This window comes from Lepus europaeus, chromosome 4 (genome assembly GCF_033115175.1).
Source record: "Lepus europaeus isolate LE1 chromosome 4, mLepTim1.pri, whole genome shotgun sequence".
Taxonomy (NCBI): Eukaryota; Metazoa; Chordata; class Mammalia; order Lagomorpha; family Leporidae; genus Lepus; species Lepus europaeus.
This window is the reverse complement of record NC_084830.1, coordinates 9990701-10017246: the sequence shown is the minus strand read 5'-3', so window position 1 is coordinate 10017246 and position 26546 is coordinate 9990701. Positions and strand designations below refer to the sequence as shown.

Genomic DNA, 26546 nt, shown 5'->3' with positions numbered 1-26546 from the left:
TGTTGCTGACTTAACAATTTGACACTCCTGTTCATGGTGTCAGTAATCTCCCTAGGCTCTAGTCATGAGTTGCCAGGGCTATGGAAGCCTTTAGAGTTCGCTGACTTTGTTCTTATTCCAATAGGGTCATAGTCAAAGTGGAAGTTCTCTCCTCCCTTCAGAGAAAGGTACCTCCTTCTTTGATGGCCCCGTTCTTTCCACTGGGATCTCATTCACAGAGATCTTTCATTTAGGTCTTCTTTTTTTTTCTTTTCCATGGTATCTTGGCTTTCCATGCCTACAATACTCTCATGGGCTCTTCAGCCAGATCCGAATGCCTTAAGGGCTGATTCTGAGGCCAGAGTGTTGTTTAGGACATCTGCCATTCTATGAGTCTGCTGTGTATCCTGCTTCCCATGTTGGCAGGATACAAAGATGATCTTTTGAATAAATATTAGGAAAATTGGGTGTCCCCATGCAATCAACTAAAAATGAATTAAAGACCTAAATGGAAGACCTTAATCCATAAAAATCCCAGAAGAAAACATAGAGGAAAAGCTCCCTGATGTTGGCCTTGGCAGTGATTTTTTTTTTCAGTATCACACCAAAAAGCTCAGACAACAGAGCAAAAATAAACAAGTGAGGCTTTATCAAACTAAGAATCTTCTGCACAGCAAAAGGAACAATCAACACGATGAAAAGGCAGCCTACGGGTTGGGAGAGTCTTTCCAAACTGCACATCTGTGAATATCCAAAATATATAAGGAATTCACATGACTGAATGGGAAAACCACAACTGACCTGATTTCAAAAAAATGGACAAAAGAATCGAAGACATTTTTTTCCAAAAAGACATAAAAATGACCAAGAAGTATATGAAAAGGTATACATTTTTGTCAGCCAAAAATGTACTAACCAGAGATTATGTAAAATGTGATATTTTGGTATTGCCATTTGAAGCAAAGACAAGATTCTGCAGAGAAGAACTTCTCTTTGTGGAGAATGACATGGGCTGATTTGAATGGCAGTCCCCGTTAGCTGCAGCCAGGGAGAGGGACAGAGAGGGAGCATTTTCCACAACCTTCCAGCCCACTGAGCAGTGACGCTACCACATTCGTGTATCTCCAAGAACTCTGCATCATCTTCACTTTGTTCTATGCATTTTCCTGTATTATATCTTTATTTTAATTGCAATTTGAGTGAGAAATAATCACCATCCCCAAGAAGATTAACAATCTGGTATAGAAAATGGTTCAAAAGCAGGATGTACCTTCTAGAAAATTTTCCCTTTATTCTGCTCCTTTTCTATCAACCGTTGCCTGCTCTGTGACTATTAGCCCATTTTCCATCACTATAATGAAATAGTTGAGACTGGGTGCTTAATGAGAAAACAAGTTTATTTAGTTCACATTTATAGGAGTTCAGGGGCAGGGCACCAGCATCTGCTTAGCTCTGGTGAGGATCTCTTGGTGGACAGAATCACAATGGCAAGAGGGCGTGCAAGGAGGAAAGACCACATGGTGAGACAGGGGACGAATTGGGGTTCCTTGAGAACTACATTAATCCCTCCTGAGCCAGGGCCCTCTGGCCTCTAAGCACCTCCCACTGGATGTCACCTCTTAAAGGTCACCATTGTCACACTAAGGACCAATTTCCAAACGCATGAACACATAGGAGCAAAACATATCCAAACTAGGATAGCTATTGTCACCCCCGAGTATTGAGCTTCATCTTTTGGGGTGAATGATGAATGCTTGCAACATCATGTTGAATGTGCAAAGAACATTCTTTATTTCAAATGTTATTGATAATGGACACTTACTTTATTGTTCAGTTACAGCAGTTCAGCAAGGGATAGGTGCATGCCGCCTGGTCCAGAACCCTGCATGGCTACGAGCTCCTCACAGAATTCTCTAATGAAGACTAATGTTTGTGAACCACTGTCTTGGGGAGTGAAAGGGGAACTTTCCCTCCAGTTAGTCTGTTCTTTGTCGCATGTTCACAGTCCTTTCCCCTTCAAACTGTCAGTACTTGCAAAGGAAAGGAAAATTAATATAATTTTCATGAACATATTGCAATTACAAGGGGAAACTGAGATTTTTTTAAATCACATAGCCAAATTACAGTGTTTTTTCTCAATTATCCAGTTGCTCCTTCCTTTCCAATAAAGTGTTTGATTCCAAGTAGATTGCAAGCCGGACAATTTCCGGATATTCAGATTGGAGACATTCATCAGAGGCATTCCTAAATGGTTGTCAAATTTTGGCAAGCCTAGATCGGAGAAAGGAGAAAAGAAATGCATAATTCATCCACATACACAGGAAATGCAGTATCTAATCACCATGTGCCCTTGCCTCCACACAACCAGCTTAAGTAATCACAACTAGGAATGCAAACCTCAACTCAGAGTAGCTTTTGGATTTTGCTCCAGCAGTTCTCAGTGGTCTCCCTTTGCTCCTTTGGAAAGGTTATAGAGGTTTTAGCCCCCAACCCCAGCTGCATACTTCGTTAACATCCATTCCGTATTGTTTCTCGTCTACCTTGTTCCATCTCCAGTAGGATAACTTGTGGGTTTTCCTCATTCCCTAAGACTTACTCAATCATCCACTAAGTATGTGAACGTACATCCATCCCTTCATCTGATAGCAGAGAGAGCAGATGTTGCCCATTTTGTTACTATGAGGCATAAATGCTCAGAATGTGCAGTGTGCAGGCTACCACATTATTTGCACTGTGAGATGCTTGTTATGGCTTTCATTTGCAAGGGACATTCAGGGAAATGGCGAACAAATAGACTCTGCTTATCCTCGCAGACTTTAAATTTAATGAGGAAGGCAGCTGAATAATTGCATTATGGTGTGAAAAGGGATACAATTGAGAAGCATGAAGTGCTAATAGGCACCTGATGTAATAATCTAACTTTGCACAGTGCAGGATTATGGAAGGAGAGGGACTGCTGTATCCATGTTTTTGAACCAAATTCAGGGCTTGCCCTCCACCATCTTAGATTCTCATCATTGATTGATAGAAGAGATTTAGGACTCATTCCTGGTTCCAGATATTAATAACCATGTCTCTGTTTATTATCTTCTGAATATGTTTATATAAGAGAGAGAGAGAGAGAGGCAAAATCTTTAACTTACAGGCACAGAGCTCTTGCTATATAAGAAATACTTCAAGGAATGATGCAGCAAATGCATTCAACTCAATGAATATTTATGGAGTACCTACTATTTTCAAGGTCTTGGATTGGGTACAAAAAAAGAAGTCAATAGTCCTTGTGTTCACAAGTCTTAAATTGAAGAGCGTTTGCATATGAGGCTGATTGGGCAGGAAACAGAAAAAACAGGGTGGTGTGAGGATAAGAGAACCAGCTAGAGCAGGTGATGATCACAGAAGAGATCTTCTCCCGTCGAGAGGCTGTAGGTAGAGTATTTATGTAGGATGGAAATAACACCCTGATGTAATTGCTTTTAGCAGAGAACAAGCAAGGAGCTCCAAGCAGAGGGGTGCTGAAAAAGCCACAGATAGAACTCCAACAGGTCAGATACCGGCTCTTCCAGAGAGCTCTCCCTGCCTACACCTCCCCATCCATCCTAGTCAGGGAAACCACCCTCCCAGTATTCCCATGGCCCCTTTGATTACTCTATATCTGCACTTGCCAAATTACAATGCAGCTCCACTTTACCCTTTGTTAAAAAATGTTATTTATTTATTTGAGAGGTAGAATTACAGACAATGAGGGAGAGACAGAGAGATAGGTCTTCCATCTGCGGATTCATTCCCCAAATGGCCGCAACAGCCAGAGCTGGGTTGATCGGAAACCAGGAGCCAGGAGCTTCTTCCAGGTCTCCCACACAGGTGCAGGGGCCCAATGACTTGAGCCATCTTCTGCTGCTTTCCCAGGCCATAGAAGAGAGCTGGATTGGAAGAAGAGCAGCCGGGACTAGGACCGGTGCCCATATGGGATGCTGGTGCCACAGGTGGAGGATTCACCTACTGTACCACAGCGCCAGCCCCCACTTTTCCTTTATATGTCTATTACTTTCACAAGACTTTTGAGCCTTGGCGCTGTGACCTGGGGAGCCAGTAATGGCATCTCACTCAGGGCAGAGACTCCGTAAATATCTATTTAGACCAAGAAAGAAGGGATTAACACTATTCTGTCTCACCAACCATAATAATGTCCCCACTTCGAAAAGTCAGGTTTCAAAATAGCTCTCTGGGTAAAAGACTTTTGGCAAGACATTGTCACATAGACTGCTGCATCTCGTCAGCATACACAGCCAAGTCCCCATGCAAACCTGTAGTAACGCCAGGTGAGGCACACCTCCAAGAACACCTCATCCCAGAGAGGAACCTGTGGCTGGAGCAGGGAAGTAGACATCTCAGAAGAATGTTATACATATTCACTAATTTATAAGGATTAAAGAATAAGGATTCCTTGGGTGACCTTCAGACCCAATTTTCTCCCAAAAAGGTTAAATAAAATTTAGCTTTATCAGTGCTTGCTTCCCAAACTGGACTGCCTACAAATTATAGAAAGCAAAATTCAAAGTGATGTTGCAGGGCTGGTCTGTGGCATAGTGGGTAAAGCCACCACCTGCAGTGCCAGCATCCCACATGGGTGCCAGTTCGAGATCCAGCTGCTCCACTTCTGGTCAAGCTCTCTGCTATGTCCTGGTAAAGCAGTACAAGATGGCCCAAGTGCTTTGTCCCCTGCACCCATGTAGGCGACCTGGAAGAATCTCCTGGCTCCTGGCTTCAGATTGGCACAGCTACAGCCATTGCAGCTGACTGGGGAGTGAACCAGAGAATGGAAGCCCTCTCTCTCTCTCTCTGCCCCTCATTTCTCTGTGTAGCTCTTTCAAATAAATAAATCTTTAAACAAACAAACAAAAGAAAAAAACAATGTTGCCTCAAATGGCAAGCAAAATTAATCTTCGCTAAACGATTGTCATTTCAGAATTAACACAAAGATTTCCCAAACAGGGAAGCAGCGCGTTGACAGCAAGTTAATCTGAATTGTGGATGTCAACCTTGAAGCCACAGGCATTGGTCTCTGGCAGCGAGAGCGGAGGGAAGGTAATTAGCGCAGTCCATCTCACAACACAATGGGGCTTTGCAGACTGCTTGAAATTCTGGGAGCATCTCACTCACACCTCAGTAGCTCCTTGAAATATGCTGAGCCACAGCAGTCAGCACACAGGGGCTCATTAAGTGAATAAAAGAGGGCAGAGGAATCCCAGTTTGTAACCGAGATCATTTCATGGGCAGTTTGCCAGCCATTTGGGAAACCGTAAAATAAAGATCTTTTAATATGAAGTATTTCTAAAGTCTAATGTTCTGCACCTATAAAAGCACTTTTCAAGCCATTGAAAAAGAGACCTCTTTCCAAATTATTTCCTGAATCCTTCTGCCTTGAAGATTAAGCCTGTTTATTTTGATGCGATGATTTAGCAGGCGGGATGACACCATCACATTTCAGGGGGACCAGAAGCTGCTCTTCGGGCCAGAAGTTCCGGATGCGCCTGCATGTGGTCCATCATGGGGTAGAAACCCTTCTCAGGCACCAGATTAAGGCCTGGCCGTCTTCGCGCACACAATGATCACACCGGCAACACTTACCAAGCACAGGCGGTGGCTTTGAAATGGCCTGCGAGGCTAAGCAGCAATGATTTGAGAACACCTCGAGTGAAAAAGAGAATTTTTTTTAAAAAAAATTGTAAATGCCTAGAATTCAGATGAAGTAGAGAAATTAGAGCAGCAATGTAGGAAACAGTTACTTACAAGCTACAGTTATCATCACCGAACACGTGAAGACACTGGTTAACATGCCTCCCATAAAGCATCTGAAACCAGAAGACGGCATGGGTTATGCACTTCCAACACACAGACCTAATACAGACTTCCTACTTCAAGATCTACTATAAAACTACAGTCATAACCATAGTGCGGTATTGACAAAAAGACAGCCCAGTGGAAGAGAGAGCCTAGACATAACTCTCAGGGGTACATTATACTGATTTTTAGAGAGGTGCATAAGCAGTTCAGTGGATGTTCTTTTCACCAACGGTGCTGGAACAACTGGATATTCACATGCAAAAGAATCACCCTCTGCATATCCACCACACCTGACAGGAGTGAGTCAAAGAGCAACATGGAAACCACAGAATTTCCAGAAAAAAAATAGGAGAAAAACTGCATGACATTTTACTTGACATTTAGTTTGTCAAAATGCCACTAATACACTAACATGAAACTTAAAAAATTCATTAATTGGACTTCCCCAAAAGTCATTAAAAAGAAAACCTTTTTAAAAAGCAAAAAAGCAAGAAAGAAAGAAAAGAAAAAAAAGAGAAAAAAGAAAACTTTTGTCCTGTGAAATATATTGCTAAGAGAATGAAAAGATCAGGTATAAATTGGAAAAAAAAATACTTGGAAATCACTTATCTGATAAAGGACTTCTATCCAGAATATATAAAGAACTCATAAACACCAATAAGAGGTGCTGGCACTGTGGCCTGCAATGCCAGCATCTCATATGGGCTCTGGTTCGAGTCCCGTCTGCTCCTCTTCCGCTTTAGCTCTCTGCTGTGGCCTGGGAAAGCAGTAGAGGATGGCCCAAGTCCTTGTGCCCCTGCACCCATGTAGGACACCCAGAAGAAGCTCCTGGCTCCTGGCTCCAGATCAGCGCAGCTCCAGCCATTGTGGCCAATTGGGGAGTGAACCAGTGGATGGAAGACTGCTCTTTCTCTGCCTCTCCTTCTCTCTCTGTGTAACCCTGAATTTCAAATAAATAAGTAAATCTTAAAAAAAAAAAAGCCAATAAAAAAACAACCAACTTGAAAATGGGTGAAATATCTGAAAATTACACTTCACCAAAGAAGCTATACTTATGGCAAATAAATACAGGAAAGATATCATTAAGGTAATGCAAATTAGAAGAATGAGACACCATTGCATACCTATTAGAAGGGCTAGAACGAAAAGGATGAATATGAAAATGCTAGACAGGCTATGCAGGAGCTAAGCAAGTCTAGTGGGAGGAAAACAAGACTTGTTAAGGGTCAAGATACACTGGAACCAAGGTCACAGCACTGGAGAGGTGGCCTGCTTTACTCGCTCTTCTAAACCCCATAGCACATATGTCTGTAAAAATGATACAACAGAGCAATCAGATCCAACACCCACTTTAAGTAACAAGCACTTTACCGAATAATAACAGTGCCCATTCCTATCCTGAAATAAGATTCACACATATGTTATACCCATCCACATACATATCTCAATAAAAGAACTACATTAACAGAGAAATAGAAAATAATGTAAAACAAGGTTATGTATTAACACATCTTTTACACTAGAAGGCACAGTGAGGTACCCAATGCTCTGCCTCCTAATGATGAATGACCTGTTCCTTAGAATTCTTTCTTGGCCAGCGCTGCAGCTCAATAGGCTAATCCTCCGCCTTGCGGCTCCGGCACACCGGGTTCTAGTCCCGGTCGGGGCACCAATCCTGTCCCGGTTGCCCCTCTTCCAGGCCAGCTCTCTGCTGTGGCCAGGGAGTGCAGTAGAGGATGGCCCAAGTCCTTGGGCCCTGCACCCCATGGGAGACCAGGAGAAGCACCTGGCTCCTGCCATCGGATCAGCGTGGTGCGCCGGCCGCAGCGGCCATTGGAGGGTGAGCCAACGGCAAAAAGGAAGACCTTTCTCTCTCTCTCTCACTGTCCACTCTGCCTGTCAAAAAATAAAAAAATTAAAAAAAAAAAAGAATTCTTTCTTGTTGGCACTTCTCTTGCATGTACCTACTCCCTCTTTCCCCCTCTTTCTGGCTCTCTCTCTAATTTGATCACTACTTCTTTCTCTACTGCGTTTAAAACTATGTATCATTCTGTTCTGCGGATAGGTCTACTTTAGTTATCTAGGCCTCTATTCATGGATATTTGGGTTGTTTCTATTTTCTGCCTCTACAAAAATGATGTCAATGAAACAGAAAAAGCTAAAAATAATGTTGAAAATGCAGAAGAAATTAGGAGAACTCATACTTTCCAATTTCAGAACTTAGCTATAACATATGCAAAAAGGAAGATGAAATCTCATTTTACATCATATACAAAAATTAATTCATAAGAAATTAAAAGAGTAAATGTAAGACCTCAAACTACTAAACATGCTCAAGAAAATACAGAAGAAAGTGTTGTCACATTGGATTTGGCAATGGTTGTTGAATATGATACCAAAAGAAAAAAATATATAAATTGGACTACATCAAAACTTAAAAAAAATAACTTCTTCATATCAAAGGACACAATCAACAGAGTGAAAAGTTAGCTCACTAAACAGGAGAAAATATTTGCAAATCATATACCGGATAAAGGAGTACTATACCAAATATATAAAGAACTCCTGTGACTCAACAACAAAAATTGCAAACAGGCCAGTGCCGCGGCTTAACAGGCTAATCCTCCACCTTGCAGCACCAGCACACCAGGTTCTAGTCCCAGATAGGGCGCCGGACTCTATCCCAGTTGCCCCTCTTCCAGGCCAGCTCTCTGCTATGGCCCAGGAAGGCAGTGGAGGATGGCCCAAGTCCTTGGGCCCTGCACCCACATGGGAGACCAGGAGAAGCACCTGGCTCCTGGCTTCGGATCAGCGCCGGCCGCAGCGGCCATTGGAGGGTGAACCAACGGCAAAAAGGAAGACCTTTCTCTCTGTCTCTCTCTCTCTCTCACTATCACTCTGCCTGTCCAAATAAAAAAAAAATTGCAAACAATCTGATTTAAAAATTGACAAAGGGCTTGAATAGATATTTCTGTGAAAAAGACACACAAATGTCTACTAAGTAAATGAGATGGTTGACATCGTTAGCCATCATGGAAATGCAAATGAAAATCTTAAGGAGACACCATGCCATACCCAGTTGGGTGGCTCTGGTCAGAAAGGCCAACAACAACAAACGCTGTCAAGGATGAGGATGATGTGGATCCATGATGGCTATGGTTTGGAGGTGATTTGTCCACCCAGCATTATTGCACTGCAGGCTTGGGCCCCAGTATGATAGTATTAAAAAGTTGTGATCCTTTAAGACAGGGCCTGCTGAAAGGTCACTAGGTCACTGGGGGCATCGCATTCATAAGGAATTCACTTCTGCTCTCATGGAGTGAGTTCTCATGAGAGTGAGTTGTTATAGAAAGAGCAAGAATGGCCCCTCGCTGCTCATTGCGATGTGAGCCTGATCTCTTTCTCGTCCACTCCTACCATTATACCATCCACCACATTGTGATGAGCCAGAAGACCCTCACTAGGCTGCACCATGCTCTCAGACCTCCAAAACTATGAGTGAAATAAAAATCTTTTCTTTATAAAGTATTCAGCCTCAAGTATTTTGTTCTAGCAACAGAAAACAAATACATTCATAAATTGCTGGTTGGAATATACAATGGTGAGGTTTCTTGGAAAACACTTAGGAGTTTGTAGAGCTACCACATGCCTATAAGTTCCATTTCTGGAGAAATGAAAGCGTGCAACCATGCAGAAATGTACACACCTATGTTCATGGCAAAATTATTTATAAAAACCCAAGGTGGAAACAGCCCAAATGCCCATCAGCTGAATGGATCAACAAAATGCAGTCTATCAACACAAAGAAATATTGTTCAATAATAAAAGGAATGAAGTAATAATACATGCCACAACATGGATGAACCTCGGAAACATTACGTGAAGTGATCAAAATCAAACACAAAAGACTACACGGTGTGTGAGTCCACATGCATGAACTCTGCAGGACAAATACATAGAGAAAGTAGCCTGGTGATATCCAGGGGGCAGAAGAGGGAAGAATGGAGAGCAATTGCTAATGGACTCTTGATTTCTTTTTTTCAGAGATGAAGTTGCTTTGTAATTAGTTAATGATGACTGGATAATTTATGAAAACACTAAAAATCACTCAGAAGTACACTTCCAAAAAACAATATTAAAAACTTTGAAAAAGGCAGTGAATGGCATTTTACAGATGTCAGTTCACACAATGTGCTACTGTACACACAAGATAAACTCTAGAAATGCTATGGCCAGGTCAAAGTTGATATGAAAATTTAAGTTTGATGGAAATTGTCAAACTGCCTTACCTAGGCATTTCCAGCATACGTTGTTAAAACTATTGCTACCATGGAAGGAGAATGTGAGCTACTTAACAACCATGCCAAAAAAGTATGTTATCAAATATTTGGATTTTTGCCATGTGGAGGTGGGATTGTGTCACAGGGTAAATTAAAACTCATCTTTTTCAATTTTATTTATAAAATATAAATAACTTGAAAGAGATTAAATGCAAAAAAGAATGGAAAATACCATCAAAAAATCCTATGCCCAAAAGTAGCCATTATTAACATCTGGTGGACATTCTTTCAGATAACTCTGCATGCATTTAAAAACTCTTGCTCTAAATTGGGATACAACAAATGCACAGTAAAGCATATAGAATACACATTTTGATATTTTTATGTCAACCTCTGTAACTGCTAATGAAATAAGGAAAGTGAATATTTCCAATATCTTGTTTCTTTGTTGTGATTCATTTTCACCTTTTATTTATACATACACACACACAATTATCCACACATGAGCATATACATGTACATATTTGGGACCCATATATATGAGTGTGTGCAACTATCCAACTCTGTCATGTTTCAATTACTTAAATGTGAGATGCACCACACTCTTGCCCATACCGATAGCTCTTTTTAACTTTTTTTTACTTACATAATCTATTTATTTAGAACAATTTTAGGTATACAGAGAAACTGCAATGGTAGAGTTCTCATGAGCCCCTCAGCTAAGCTTCCTGTACTATCAGAATCTTACAATTATTAATTTCCCTTTGTCACAAAGAATCCATGTTGGATTCACTATTACATCAATTCCGCCTGTCTTCTAAGCTCTTCTGTTTTTCCCTGTTGACTTTTTCTCCATCATCCAGCTCCAGGGCTCCATCATCCAGGTGACCACATAACTCCTTAGGTTCCTCTGGGCTATGACAACTCATCAGACTCCTTGAATTGTTGACCTTGACAGCTTGGAGAAGCACACTGCTTTGACAAGGTGGTGACTGTCCCTTCCTTTGGGTTTTCTGCTCTTTTCATCATTATTAGACTGTATTTCAGAAGTCAGTAGAGGAAACTGCCATTCCCATGGCAGGTATCAAGGACACATGAGGTCAATGTGACCTATCACTGATGTTAACCTCGTTCACCTGAGGTAGTGTTGACCAGGCTTGGCTACAATAAAACTCACTTTTCTCTTCCTTTCCATACTCTGCTTTTTGGACACAGGTTTCTAAATGCAGCTCACATGCCAGGGATGGGAAGGTAAGCTTCACCTCTCACAGAGAGAAGGATTTATGCAGATTACCCCATGAGGAAGAGAGAAACACTCCATCAATAATAAAGAAGGTTCCATGATCAACTTGGAAGTTTGGGAAACATGAAGTTATATGAAGCTAACCTGAACTCACTAAACCTCACTAAACCATCTCCCAAGCCTTTATAATAGTGCACATTATGCTCTTCCAACTTCAGACATACAATGTGGAATTGTGCATATTTATTTTTAACTAGAAGATGTCCATCTCCCTCTTTTTGTTCTTTTGGTCCCATTGTGATCTAAAAATGCTTCTCAACCCTCATAATTATCTGGAAAGCTTTTTTAAAAATACAGATTCTCACTAGACCTAAATTAGTGTCACCAGGGATAAGCACTTGGGATTGGAAAAGCAAGTCCTCTAACTTATGCTGAGGTGCTTAACCCTGAAGAGGTGGGACTTGATGGCAGCCAGCACTTGCTGACCAGAGCTCAGGGACCATAAAGACCCCAGCACTGCACTGTTCCCCTTTGTCTCTTCCAGGCAACAGATCTCCACGAGCCCCTGGCACTGAGGATAGGATGAGGGGGGCACACAATGTCTCTACCCATGGGGAGAGGTAGATGTCAAACATGTAGACACGTGGACAGTCAATAGGCCAGGTGATGATAAGTGCTCTGAAGTGAAGTGAGGTATGTGTGATAGAGTGTGAGCGCCCTGTCAGAGAAGGATCCTCTCTGATGTGACTTGTAAACAGATTTTAGAGCAAAATAAGGTCACACGTTATGGTGTTACCTGGAGATTTGTTCTAGAAAGAGTTATTAGCAAATGCAAAGGCATTGAGGCACTGAAAGGTCTTGATCACCGTCCTGGAGACTTGGGCCAGGAAGGCAGAGGAAGGGCATGAGGACAGAGCGTAGAGCAGAAATATGCCTGCCATCGGGCACGAGCAGCTTGCGCTCTGGGATGCTCTGGACCACTTTCTGATGTCAGGACAAAAAAACACAATGGAAAAGATGGAGTCTCAGCAGGGGCTCAGTCTCCTCCAGGCAACAGATCTGCATGAGCCCCTGTACTGGGAGAAGGTGAGGGAGGCACACAGTGTCTCAAAGAGCCTTTGAAATCCAGTAAGGAGCACTTAGACACCATCTGTAATAGCAGTCACCAGGATTTTAAATACGGGATGAGACATGGTAAAATCCAATTTTGAGCAAGATTCAGCAGTTTCTGTATGTTTTGTGAGAGGATTGGAGGAGGATGGTGAGAGAGAGGGGGACCATGAACAAACAGATGAACCGATCTGAACCACAGAGCTCCCTAAATGCTGTGTGGAATAAGACAAGGCAACCACCCATTCAATACAGCCTCATTAATTATGGAACAGCACTTCATGGGAACCAAAGCTGAATTACCTTGTGCAGGCAGAAATGATTAAGCATGCAGCAAACAGAATAGCCTGAAAGGAGACCTCTCGCAATGAGCTGGGTTCTAACAGAAAGAACAAAAATAAATGAGTTAGAAATCATTGCTGATCAAGTCCTGTGGAACAGCACAATCATAATAAAACTTCTCTTCCTGCAACAAATAAAATAGTTTTCAAATAGATGTCAGGCCAAGCATTTTGTCATAAATAAGATGGTAAAATCACCTAACGTTATTCAGGGTCATTCATTAGAAAACTTTTGCAAGTAATCAGTTCTTCTATCACTATAAAACTAGACATTATGTTAATTAAATAGTTTGGGTCTTCCCTTTGGATTTAATGTGGGGAAAGAATTTGTAGCATTTATGATAATGTCACAAATGCATAAATCTGACAATAGTGATGCTGATGTTAATGATAATGCCTAAAATGTGTAGCATACCTTGCAATTCACAAAGAGCTTCCATACATCAGCTCATCCAATCAACCTAATGACCCTATGTGAGGTGGGAACTCTTATGTTAGGTGTGCAAATGAGAAGACAAAGACTGAGAGAAAAGATGAAATTATTCAAGGTCACACAGCTATGAGATGCCAGAGCCAAGATTTGAAACTCGCATCTAGGCAGAACATAATGTTTTGTCTGAAGTGCAGCTGGCAAAGCCAATTGCAACTTTGCATAGTGGACCCCAAAAGAGAACATGTATTATGAAATATTTGTCCTTGCAAAGCCCTTTGCAATCAGCAAAATATTTCAGTGCTGTCAAATTATGGTGGAAAATGGCAGCAAATCTTCCAAAAGTTATAAACACAGAAGGTAAACCAATGAAGAGCCTGAGATTACTCTAATCACCTAAACAAAATCAGAGCTGGCTTAAGGATTACTACATAAAGATCTAAAGAAAGCATAAACAGACTTCAACAAACTTCTGCCAAATGCTTCAAAAGTTCAATCTTGCGATAGCTGTTTAAAATTTGGAATGATATTCTATGAATGCAATTATTTTTGCTATTTTTGCTATGAGTGAGGATTGAGTCACCTAACAAAACCTACTTAGCCCATAATGTGGGTGGAATACTGAAGATCAGCAATCCAAAATACATCAGGAAGAAATTACGCCCCTGCCAATGTACAACATTTCGTGCACACGGTGAGTTAGATGAGTTATTGTGAGTTCAATTAATCCCTCAACCTCCTTGTAAGATGTGTTGCTATTCTTAGCCTCCCCTGATTTCATGTAATTTGGAAAACATTTCTTCATAGAAATAAATCCAGCCTGAAAAGCTGCAGCCATCACTACACTTGGATACTGAAGGGCAAGCGGTTGACCCATCTGCATCTCAAGATTCTTATCTGTACCCTGGAGGTGGCACACTTATTAACTGGCCCACTGAGGTCTGGGGCATCCACTCTGTGCCATGCACAGTTGCAGTTTGGAGTTCACAGATGACCTTGACCTAATGCCACAGCCTAATGGGGGAGCTCACAGTCTGATGAGGGAAACACACGCCAACAGGCAGCATCAGGGCAGACAATGCGCATGACAGAGGCAAACTGTGAGCGAGAGTGCCAAGAAGGGTGGGCTCCCTGGACAAAGTGCTGCTGAACTTTCTTAGGTATTGGAACCTAGAAACTGCATTCATTTTATTCTCTATAGCATATTCTACACCCAATATGCCTCATAAGTTCTCTTCCCAGTGCAACTATTAGATACACGTCAAAGGGTTTTTCAGTTCTCTTTCTAGGTTTTGGGATAACAGAGTAAGCAGCTCTGACTGTTTTATTGTACAGGGGAAAATGTGAAGTGTTGGAGAGTTTGGTAAATTCTCTTCTGTAATGGCTCATAGAGTTCCTGCTGACATGCAGGGAGCTGGACTTTGGATTTTGGCTAGCTGACGATAGCATTAGCTCTCATCACCTTGATGCAACACCAAGTCCAAACATGATTCATCTAATATCAGCACACTGGAGGTTAAGGGGCTCGCTTCCTGAACTTATTCCAGATCCATTCCACATGAACACATGTATAGTTTTTTACTTCTGGCCAGGGACATTGCATTAAAAAATGCTCTTTCCTTGTTTTCTTTGCTTTTCTTCCTATGAAATGTGTCAAATACACAGGCAAGTACGAAGAGTAAAGGAACAGGTACCTGTATATCCTCTAGCCTACAAAATCTTAACATCTGACCAATGTCAAGGATTTTTAAAACTGATAAAGCGCCATAGATTCGTGCCTCTAATGCCTGTTGTCCAACACCCAAAGTCAGTCGCCTCCTCTAATGCGTCACGTGGGCTCTGGCAGAAACCCCAGGTCCTCTCCAAACTGGCACAGGTTGACGCCAGTTCCTAAGTGCAAATTCATCATCTCTAAGTTATTCTCAGATCCTGAAAAGAAGATCTCTGTTTTTTGGTGGGAGTTGGGGCTTACAAAGATTTAAAAAGAAAAACAAAAAACTGAATGAACTTACTTGAATGATCCAACGTGCTGTCTTGGAAATACCCCGATGCTGTCAATTGGCACCGCAGAGTCCCGTCCTGGGAATTTTCTCTGGCAGGCTGAGATCCGGTGTGGCCAGAGGAGCAGCCTTTTGCAGACTCTGCATTTAGTTTTTTTGGTTCCCAGTCATCAGCCAGAGAAGAAAAGTCAAAATCATCGCCTGGAAAAGTAGAGATGTAAGGAGTATGTGTGTGTTCAGTGACTGCCCAATGCAGGTTTCTAACAATCACAGCAATAGCAATGCAAATATCCTGTTGGAATAGGGTAGGAGGACTTCTGGATTAGATAGCGTTTCCATTTGTCTTCATCATTGTAGGTTGAAGATGAGGAATATCTGTAGTGTCAAGACAAGCCAAGGAAGCTGATTGCAGTGTAGTCAGGACACACTGACCAATCTGTCTTGGTTGAAGCTGAAAGCCACATTGACACTCTGGAGTGGGGCAGGGGAGAAAATGTCTCGTGACAAGTGTCATTAAGGAAATCCGCCTCTATAAAATGCATTGAATTACCAGTAAAATATAGCAAACATTTGTTTAATTTTCTTCAGTTAGGCTATTGAATGCATACATACCTCCAAGAACACGTGCCTATTCCTTCTACAATGGTTCATATATAAGTCTATTTTACAGTCCTGAAGTTATCCTAACTTTCCCTCAAAGAAAAAAAGTCAAGTTTATGTCAAAAGCATGCACCGTTGTTTCCTATATGCCATGATAACTCCCAGGAACAGCTGGGGTCTTGAACCTGCGGATACCAAGGACATTTTATCATTGATTCTTGATTTGATTAAGAGGAATTAAGTGGAGGATTAAAACTCCTGACACCAGTGCTTCGCTGGAGAGGATGTTTGTGTTAAGAAAGAATGTCTTCCAACTAAAGGGACAGTGGAGCACCACAGCTTGGACTCACAAACTGCAAGTCTCCCCTTTGGTTCATTCTACATAAATACAGCTAGGAATTGTCTTGGTTCTATCTTTGCTAGTCTGTGTTATATGCACCCAGGGCTTCACTTAATCCTGTGGCTTTAGGTAAGAATTTGAGCCAATTTATCCAATCCAGCTCTATGCTATAGCCTGGGAAAGCAGTACAAGATGGCCCAGGTCCTCAGGTCTCTACACCTGCATGGGAAACCCAGAAGAAGCTCCTGGGTCCTGGCTATGGACTGGCCCAGTTCCAACCATTGAAGTCATTTGGGGAGTGAACCAGCAGATGGAAGACTTCTCTTTCTCTCTCCCAGCCTCTGCCTCTCTGTAACTCTGCCTTTCAAATAAACAAATAAACCTTTAAAGAAAAAAAAATGACTCAGGGAGTTATCAGGCATTTCTTTTTTATTATTTATTTATTTATTTTTGACAGCCAGAGTGGACAGTGAGAGAGAGAGACAGAGAGAAAGGTCTTCCTTTTTCCATGGGTTCACCCCCACAATGGCCACTGGGGCCGTGGCACTATGGCCGGTGCACTGCGCTGATCCGAAGCCAGGAGCCAGGTGCTTCTCCTGATCTCCCATGCGGGTGCAGGGCCCAAGTACTTGGGCCATCCTCCACTGCACTCCCTGGCCACAGCAGAGAGCTGGCCTGGAAGAGGGGCCACCGGGACAGAATCTGGCGCCCCGACCGGGACTAGAACCCGGTGTGCCGGCTCCACAAGGCGGAGGTTTAGCCTATTGAGCTGCAGCGCTGGCCATTATCAGGCATTTCTAGATGCTGGGCTTGTGGAGCGTGGCTGCTTTCCCTGACTTGAATGGATGGCATGGACTTCCTAGGAGAAATGCTCCCAGGGATGGAAAGGACTGTGTCCCCTGCTGTTGGCCCCGCTGCAGAGCTGAACAAGCACAGCAGGGGATCTCCAGGAAAGAAGACAAAGCAGAAGTGTGCAGGGGAAGAGCCAGAGCTCCGAAGAAGGGTGCAGAGACAGGGACGAAAGAAAGCAAGGGGAAAAGGCATAATGGGCTCATGCGGGCTATTCTTACGGTGCAGTGGGGGCTTCAGGAGGAAAAGGCGTGGAATCTGAGCTGTGCTAATTAGTAAATAGAAAGGCTTTCTCCCCTTGGCTTGAGCATAAGATAATTAAGGAAAGAGAGCAGCTGGGAGGAGGGACCGGCAGTGACATCCCCAGAACACCCCGCAGGCCAGAGGAGTTGAGGAAGTGGAGCAAGAGTTGTGGAGAAGGTGACAGCATCATGGGCACAGGCCAGGCACATCTGGTGGCTCCTACAATGCACTTACTATTTCCACTGCACAAATTGCGCTGAACAAGGAGCTGGAGGAAGGGAGTCAAACTGCTGTGCCTTACTTATGGTCTGGAGAGGGACAGACATGCAAGTGAGCAGTCAGGACACAGTGCAGTCATTGCCACCATTTATCCAGTGGATGTCCAGGGAGGAGTATATCTGGGTCTGCCTGGGGAAATCCAGGGAGGCTTCACAGAGGTGGCAGAACTTAAATGGAGAGTTAAAGGGTGAGTAAGAGTTCTTTTTTTTTTTTTTTTTTTTTTTGACAGGCAGAGTGGATAGTGAGAGAGAGAGAGACAGAGAGAAAGGTCTTCCTTTTGCCGTTGGTTCACCCTACAATGGCCGCCGCGGTAGGCGCGCTGCGACCTGCGCATCGCGCTGATCCGATGGCAGGAGCCAGGTGCTTCTCCTGGTCTCCCATGGGGTGCAGGGCCCAAGGACTTGGGCCATCCTCCACTGCACTCCCTGGCCACAGTAGAGAGCTGGCCTGGAAGAGGGACAACCAGGACAGGATTGGTGCCCCGACCGGGACTAGAACCCGGTGTGCCGGCGCCGCAAGGCGGAGGATTAGCCTAGTGAGCCGCGGCGCCGGCGAGTAAGAGTTCTTCCAGAGAGTTAACAAAGAGGACAGGCCAGGCAGAGACAAATGGATGCAGGGGAGGTGGTGGAGGAGAGTACTGGGGGGTGGGGAGCAGAATGAGGAGGGAGAAGGGAAAAGAAAATGCAAGAGAGAATATGGTGGGTGCTGAGCAGAGTGACAAGAGTGGGCGTGAAGGTTGAACCTGCTAAACAGAGCTCATGTCACACACAGGAGCTCAGATGCACTCTGTGGCAATTTGGAGTGAAACAGGAGAGGTGCTGGGTGTTAGTGCTTGCTTGACATTGGCCACGCACTGTGTGCTCTCTCTCCTAGTCCAGAGGCTGGAGTGATCCTAACACTCCAAGTGATGCTTGGGGTCCTTGCACAACAATGAGTCTCAATGGGGATAGTTTCTCTTCCCAGAGGCCTCCAGCAACATCCAGAGATACTGTTGGTTGTCACAGCTTGGGGTTGGGGAAGGACTAGAGGCCCAGGGCTGTCACTGACATCTTTTAGGGACATAAAGCTGTAACACGGAAGGATTGTCTGGCCCCAGCCATCAGTCACAGTGCGGCTAAGGAGCTCAACCCTTGAGAACGCAGAGCTACATGTAGGAGACCTTGTCATCGTCAGGGCTCTGTCACCCACCGTGGGGAGCTTGTGTCTGGTTGTGCTTGCTCTTGTCAAAATGCCCCGCTCTCTATAATTATCATACAGTCACGTGCTCTAAACACATGTTCTGTGTGGTGTTGGCCTGATGGCTGCCTCCCTCACTAGACTAAAAGCTCCCGGGGGAAGCGGGCCACACAGCAGACTCACAGAATGACAAACACCCTAAACAGCACTCTGGCCCCAGAATCAGCCCATAAGGCATTTGGAATTGGCTAAGAAGCCCATGAGTGCATTTCAGGCATGGAAAGCCAAGACACTGTGGCAAAAAATGTCCTACATGAAGGATCTCTGTGAGACCCCAGCAGAAAGAAGGGGCCATCAAAGAAGGAGGTACTTTTCTCTGAAGAGAGGAGAGAACTTCCACTTTGACTATGGCCTTGTGTAAATAAGATTGGAGTTGGTGAACTCAAGAGGCTTCCATAGCCTTGGCAGCTCATGACAAGAGCCTTGGGTGATCACTGACGTCATAAATAAGGAGTCACTGTGCACCTACTCCCCACATAGGATCTCTGTCCTGAATGTGTTGTACAATGAGAATTAACGGTAAAACTTGTCTTCAAACAGTACTTTTTACTTTGTGTGTCTGTGTGGGTGCAAACAGATGAAATCTTTACTTAGTATAGAGTTGATCTTCTGTATATAAAGATAATTAAAAATAAATCTTAATGAAGAATGGGATGGGAGAGGGAATAGGAGGTGGGATGTTCTGGGAGTAGGAAGGCAAGTATGGGGGAAGAAGTGCTATATTCCAAAAGATGTACTTATACAATTTATATTTATTAAATAAAAGCTTTCTTTTAAAAAAATGACCAAAAATAAAATAAAATAAAAGCTCCCTGGGGAAAAGGTGAGCTTCTGTGTTGCACACACAGCCGCTTAGACGAAGCACTCAGCTGGTAGAGCAGGCCTAAGGAATCGCGGAGATGGCCAGGCTGCTTTGCTTCCCATGAAGGCTAAAACTGACCTGAGGGTGCTGGACGCTCCCACCACATTCAATATAGTCTCCTTGCCCAGGCCCAGGCTCTGACACCCACTGTGGCTCCATTCGGTCTGACTCTGAGCCCACGGAGCGGGCACTGTGGGAAACCTGAGGGCTTCCTCCACCAGCCCCGCCCACGACTTTGGGCCACGTGACAGGCAGTCAGAGGATACATCCCTATGGGCTGCCCAGTGCAAAGAGAGGCTCTCAGGTCACCCAGTAATGAGCTCGCTACAGAGGAGGTCCTGAACCACGCTCATGCAGCACGGGCCACAACAGCCAAAATATGGAAGCAACCGCAGCATCCACCAACAGATAGATAAAGAAAATGCAGTGTGTGTATAGACATGTGTGTGTGTAAATATTTAGATATATACGTATATATATGAACTACTATCCATCTTCAATAACTAAGGAAATCCTGACAAGTTCAAGTACACGGATGAGCCTGGAAGCCGTACACTACATGGACAAACACTGTTTGATTGTTCTTCTACAAGGTGTCTAAAATAGTCAAGTTCATAGAAACAGAGAATACAAGAGTGATTGCCAAGGGCCAGGGCAAGGGTTGGGGGAGACAGAGTCCCAGTTCTGTTGCATGGATATCTGTGGTACAACCAAGTACGCACAGTTAACAAGCCATTGTGTACCAAGAAAGGAAATAGCACGCTAAATAGTCTTCCCACAAACATACAAAAGGGGCTACCGGGGCCTTGGGGCTGTGTCTGCCACCCTGACTACAGCGATGGCGTCGTGAGTAATTGTATATGTCACACATGTTAGATTGTCCACATTAAATATGTACAGTTGCTTCTATATCAATTAGACCACAATAAAGCTGTTTAGAAACAGAGGAAGCAGCTTTTTTTCACCCAGGAGTGAGCTCAGATGGACCTCTGCTATACTCGCTTAAAGAATGGAAGCTTCCACGGTACCCGGATTTATTGAAACACTTGAGCCATTGATATCCCAGAGTAGAGACCAGACCAGGAGCTGCGGCTCCTCCAGCAGGAAAAGGGTGGCCTACAGCAGACTGCGTGGTGATGACATCTGGGTCAGGAAGAAATCCAGAAGGCTCCTGATGATCCCAGGGGCATTAATAGCTCCAAGTCAGAAGCCCAGCCAGTGGAAGACGACAGCCCCAAAGCCCTTCCTGTGTTAGGGGAGCTATCGAACTCCAAGAGTGACATTAACGTGTCGGTGTTCATCTGGGGAATCTCGAACAAAGCAGCCCAGAGGAAAACCGTCTCTGCCGATGACGATTTGTTTCACTTGCAATGGGAAAAGCCTCATCCACGCCCAGAGCCCATGCACAGGCTGGGCAGAGGCAAAGGGCGGCTGAGGCTGACGCATAGGCTAGCCTTCAAAGACAGGCATTTCACTTGCAGCAAAATATGACCACACAGACGACCCTGGGTAAAATAATATGGTTAGTCCAAAGTTACTCAACAAGCCAGCGATGGAACCAAGACGAGAACTCTTGACCAACGGGGATGTTTTATCCGAGACAGAGAAGGCGTCTAGACAAGCAGTCAGAACCCTCGGGTCCAAGTGTCAAGGTCACTGCAGGTCCAGCTTCCTGCAGAGAATAGGAAGGAGATTTGCTTGCTTTGTGCAGAGGCGGAGCCAAAGGGGAAAGCAAAGCCAACGTGATTTATTGAATGAAAGCACTGGACAATTATCAACAACTTGTTCCTTTGCTGCCTCAAACAACTTCAGCTGGAATTGCCATACGAAAAGGACCCAACAAATGCAGAATTTGCATCTTTCTCAATCAAAAAAAAAAATTATAGTGCCCCATCCTCTCCCAGTGCTACCAAATGCTTGTGCAGGAACCTGTCTAAGAACTGGAAGGGAGCCACTGCATTGGACGGCGCCTATTTTAGAACAAAAACTGATCGGCTGGGTCTCAGGAAGACCAGAGTGGTCTTCCAGGCAATGGAGCCTTGTTTGTGGCCGCACATTGATGCTGTACAGTACACGGCAGAAGAACTAGATCTCAACACACCCAACACGGAGGGGCTGACACCCCTGCATATGGCCACCATGACCAGCAATGCACCCATCGCTAGGATTCTTCTGAGGCCAGGGGCCCACAAAAGTTGGCACTTTGTCAGTCTGCAAAGCTGAGCAGTGCATCTCAATACACCGGTCCAGGAAGCCCAGGAGAGGGTGAGTGAACGAAGGGTTCACTCTGGACAACAGAGAGAAGAAGGAACAGCTGAAAGCTTGGGACGTATGAAAACAGGCTTCGCACATGACCAACACACTGCCTAATGTCATGGGAGCTGTCAAAGAGCAGGGAGCCCCAGAGGTGCCCCCCACTACCTGCCTCATGGCGAGCAGCAGCACATCCCTCACGGTCAATGCCTCTTAGCATTAACACAGGTGTGACGGTGACCGGCTATGAAGGTTCTGCACTCCTGATATCTTCCACTGCTCCTTCTTAAGAATCTATCTCTCCTCCCAGCCCAGCCAAGTAATGAAAGTCAACAGGGTGCCTTCCCCTAGGAGGTTCACACCTCCCTTAGGATGTACCCCATGTGAAGAGACAGATAGGTCTGGGCCTCTTAACTTACAAGGCCTAAAGCCCAACAGATTATTATCAAGCCCCTTCTATCAGGTTCTATTTGCCTCTCAATCAGAAAACTTCAGTGTAGCTTAGACAGCACCTTTCTTAGCTCCTCTAATAATGACTCTGTCCTTTGTTCTAGACCCTGTCTAGCGTACTTGGGCCTCATTCCTTTGTAATCATAACCTCTACTCTACCACCAATGGCTCTGCTCCCAACCTGTGTGTACTGATGGTCCTCTTCCCCACTTAATGCTGTATAATTGTTCAAACCTGGTAAATGCCACTCTTAGGATCATTGGTTACTATCCTCACTCTGTCTTTTATGACCTTGTCTAAATATGATCAGAGTCGGCAAACTTGGAAGGCTTCCATAGCCTTGGCAACTCATGACGACAGCCTAGGGTGGTTACTGGCGCCATAAACTAGAGTGTCAATTTGTTGGGTCAACAACAGGAGCCACTGTGCACTTGCTCCTCATGTGGGATCTCTGTCCTTAATGTGCTGTACATTTTGATTTTTTTTATTTTTTATTTTTTAAACTTTAATGAATATAAATTTCCAAAGTATAGCTTATGGGTTACAATGGCTTCCCCCCTCCCATAACTTCCCTCCCGCCCGCAACCCTCCCCTTTCCCGCTCCCTTTCCCCTTCCATTCATGTAAAGATTCATTTTCAATTCTCTTTGTATACAGAAGATCAGTTTAGTATATATTAGGTAAAGATTTCAACATTTTGCCCATATAGCAACATAAAGTGAAAAAACTACCATTGGATTACTAATTATAGCATTAAATAGCAATGTACAGCACATTAAAGACAGAGATCCTACATAATTTTTTTTTTCAAATTAATTAATTTTCTATGCCATTTCCATTTTAACACCAGGTTGTTTTTTTTTTTTCATTTCCAATTCTCTTTATATACAGAGGATCACTTCAGTATATAATTAGTAAAGACCTCATCAGTTTGTGCCCACACAGAAACGCAAAGTATAAAAATACTGTTTCAGTACTAGTTATAGCATCACTTCGCTTTAGACGACATTCGGATCTGGCGGAAGAGCCCATGAGGGTATAGCAGGCATGGAAAGCCAAGATATCATGGAAAAAAAAAAAAGACCTAAATGAATGATCTCTGTGAGTGAGATCCCCGTGGAAAGAACGGGGCCATCAAAGAAGGAGGTACCCTTCTCCGAAGGGAGGAGAGAACTTCCACTTTGACTATGACCCTATCGGAATAAGATCAAAGTCAGCGAACTCTAAAGGCTTCCATAGCCCTGGCAACTCATGACTAGAGCCTAGGGAGATTACTGACGCCATGAACAGGAGTGTCAAATTGTTAAATCAGCAACAGGAGTCACTGTGTACTTACACCCCATGTGGGATCTGTCCCTAATGTACATTTTGATTTAATGCTATAACTAGTACTCAAACAGTATGTTTCACTTTGTGTTTCTATGTGGGTGCAAACTGTTGAAATCTTTATACTAAATTGATCTTCTGTATATAAAGAGAATTGAAAATGAATCTTGATGCAAATGGAAGGGGAGAGGGAGCGGGAAAGGGGAGGGTTGTGGGTGGGAGGGAAGTTATGGGAGGGGGAAGCCATTGTAATCCATAAACTGTACACTGGAAATTTATATTCATTAAATAAAAGTTAAAAAAAAAAAAAGAATCTGTCTCTTAGGGCTCAACCATGCCTGCTGTGTATTTTTCTCTCTGAGTAGCAGGACTATTCTCACCCTACTTCTGGAGTTGAACTGTTTCCCTAGGTACTCATGTGAAGAAGCAGTAAAGTGACTGAGAGTAAGTCACAGGAAGGATCAGACACAGACAAGATGAGATTGGGTTGTTGTTGCAAACGACTTGATGTTCCATTCATGTTGCAGCAGGGACTGTTCTGTGCCCAGGGCTGGGGACAGGCCTGAGTAGCACACAGTGAGGAAGCGGACTTGATGCAAGGATCTGACAGACTCGGTCAAGCTTGCTAAATAGGGGACAGAGAAGTTGATAGCTATAAACCAGGTATGTAGCGTTGAGGATTAACAACAGAAGGAACCGTGGAGATGAAGTTTGCCAGTGGTCAGAAAGAACAAGGAAATTGAAAAATGATAGCATCAGTAAAGGTCCCAGAGTGGAGATGTGGTGGAATGAGAAGGCCATGCCAAGATGGCCGCTGGCAAGCAATGGTCAGTTACTCAGGAATGGCTTTGAAACCCACGTGGCAATGGAGCCTGCCTGGCAACAGGCTGTGATTGGATAGCTTTGGAAACTGCCTGGCAACAGGCTGTGATTGGTTAGGGCATAACCTTGACCAGATTGGCTGCCTTGGATATATAAGCTGTTGTACTAACTGAAATAAACAAGTCTGTGAGCTGCTCGCCTCTGGCCTGCTTTCACCCAGCTCCCGGGGTCTGTGTGCTGACTCCACGCCTCTTGCCCCCACCTCTCCTCCTCTCAGGAACGAATCCACAGCAACATAGAGGTAGCCTTTGGTGGCATCTGGGCCCGGCTGTGAAGGAGGGCTAGGGTATGGACCAGAGGGAATTGGTGGAAAGTAGATTCCAAATGGAGAGGATGGCAAGCATAGGTATAAAAACAAGAAAATGCTGAGATCAAGAGAGGACAACTTGTGGAGAGAGCAGAAAGTAGCCTGGCGCCACAGGAACACAGGCGCATGTAAGATTCGAGAATGGAATGAGGCCAGCAAGTAGAGTGGGGCCTGACATCAAGGCTAAGGAATTTGGACTTTGTATGATGAATTCTGCAGGGCCACTGAGTGATGGGGGACAAGATCAGATGTGAACTTAAAGACTGAAGTAGCCACACTATGTATGATGTAATGGATATGGATTTAGAATAAGAACAAGAATGAGGAAGTCGTTCAAGAGGGAGGTCATGAAGTGGTCCTGGCTGCGGTGGCAGTCCTGGCAAAGAAGAGGGGCAGCCCAGGGGAGGAAGGGATTTCGCAGGTATTAGTCACAGCCAGTGCTTGCACAGAGCATTTTATGTGCCAGGCACGGTTTAAAGCTTATATCTGTATTAAATCTTTTTAATTCTCACAAGAAAAAAAGAAAGAAAGAGAGGAGGCTAGATGATTGAGTTAATGTGGAAGCGCTGAGCATACCACCACTGATTAGGTACAAGTGAGTGGCGCTTAACTACCATCTGGGAAGATGTGGACAAGACCGTGACAATGGTGGGCATGAGCCCGTGATGTTTCTCAAGGCTGCCTGGTTGGCCATTGAGCTTTGCCAGAGAGCTGGATGACATTCAAAAATGCATCATATACTAGAAATGTCACATGGAACCTTCAAAAAGAAGGTTCATTCAACGGAGGAATCATAATGAAATCTTAATATTCTACGTGATCAACAATTTTTTTTTTCCTCTCTGAAAAGATAATTTGCCCCTTAGTCACACTTTCCCTGACATCCAATTTTTTTCCTCCAACCTTAATAATGAATGCAAGGGTCGTGGTGCAGAAAGCATTTCAGCAACTAGCTTAGTGGTGTTATTTCTGAAGATAACCATTTCATTATTTCTGCTTGCTTTCTTTACATTTAAGAGTTTAATTCTGCTGAGAGGGGAGGATTCCGTATTTTCCAAGTGCAACCACCATATCCTTGCATGAAAAATGTGTGTTCTTGCTCCCTATAAAGAAGACAAAGCCACAGGCAGCTGTGGTCACCAGGGATGTCTACGGAAGAGCATTTGTTCCAGAGAAAACCGCAGGACTCATACTCGAGTGATGTGCCTGGGGCTGTCTTGCCTTTGTTGGGCCACCAGTAGACCCCACTCAGTCCTCCCCGCATGAATTCCCTATTCTTTTCCAGGATGCTTTACAAGCTCTGGGAACACATCCCGAATTTCAGTGCCGGGGTCTGGAGAGCTGCAGAATGCCAGGGTAAGAACTGAATTGCCACTAACGAGGAAAAGTTGTCTCAACACAGCTGGGGAAGGGTGAACTCGGGACAAACAAAAAAATAAAAACCCCATCTCTGCTGAAAAATGGAGCCAGAGAAAATCGGGGAAACAGTGTTTGATTGCATCCATTGGAGAGAGAGAAAACAGCACGTTAGTTTAATTGTGAGTTCTTCTGAAGTCTTCTAACTCGGCAAAATTTCCAGAAAAAAAGAATAAAAGTCATGATAAAAGTCATGAGGCCGTGGGTAAGTCCAGAAAGCAAGAAGTCTGGGGGACAATCGGATTTCTGTTGATAGCAAAGGTGAGCAATTTTAAGT

The 26546-nt window shown here is 44.0% G+C and overlaps 1 protein-coding gene across 3 annotated transcripts in view; it reads right to left on the bottom strand.

The window, feature by feature from the left end:
* Window positions 1-1331: 1331 nt before the first annotated feature.
* Window positions 1332-26546, bottom strand: part of TMEM71 (transmembrane protein 71) — a 44325-nt gene continuing 19110 nt past the window's right edge. For 2 of the 3 annotated variants that reach the window (XM_062189446.1, XM_062189448.1), the window contains exons 6-10: window positions 15240-15428; window positions 12760-12835; window positions 5770-5831; window positions 5608-5668; window positions 1332-2250 (exon numbers count right to left, since the gene is read on the bottom strand). In XM_062189446.1, coding sequence (XP_062045430.1) covers window positions 2235-2250; window positions 5608-5668; window positions 5770-5831; window positions 12760-12835; window positions 15240-15428 — 404 coding nt within the window. In that variant the 3' untranslated portion in view covers window positions 1332-2234. Of the gene's footprint in view, window positions 2251-5607; window positions 5669-5769; window positions 5832-12759; window positions 12836-15045; window positions 15118-15239; window positions 15429-26546 lie in introns of those variants that run through there. The other variant, XM_062189449.1, reaches the window with a different exon arrangement.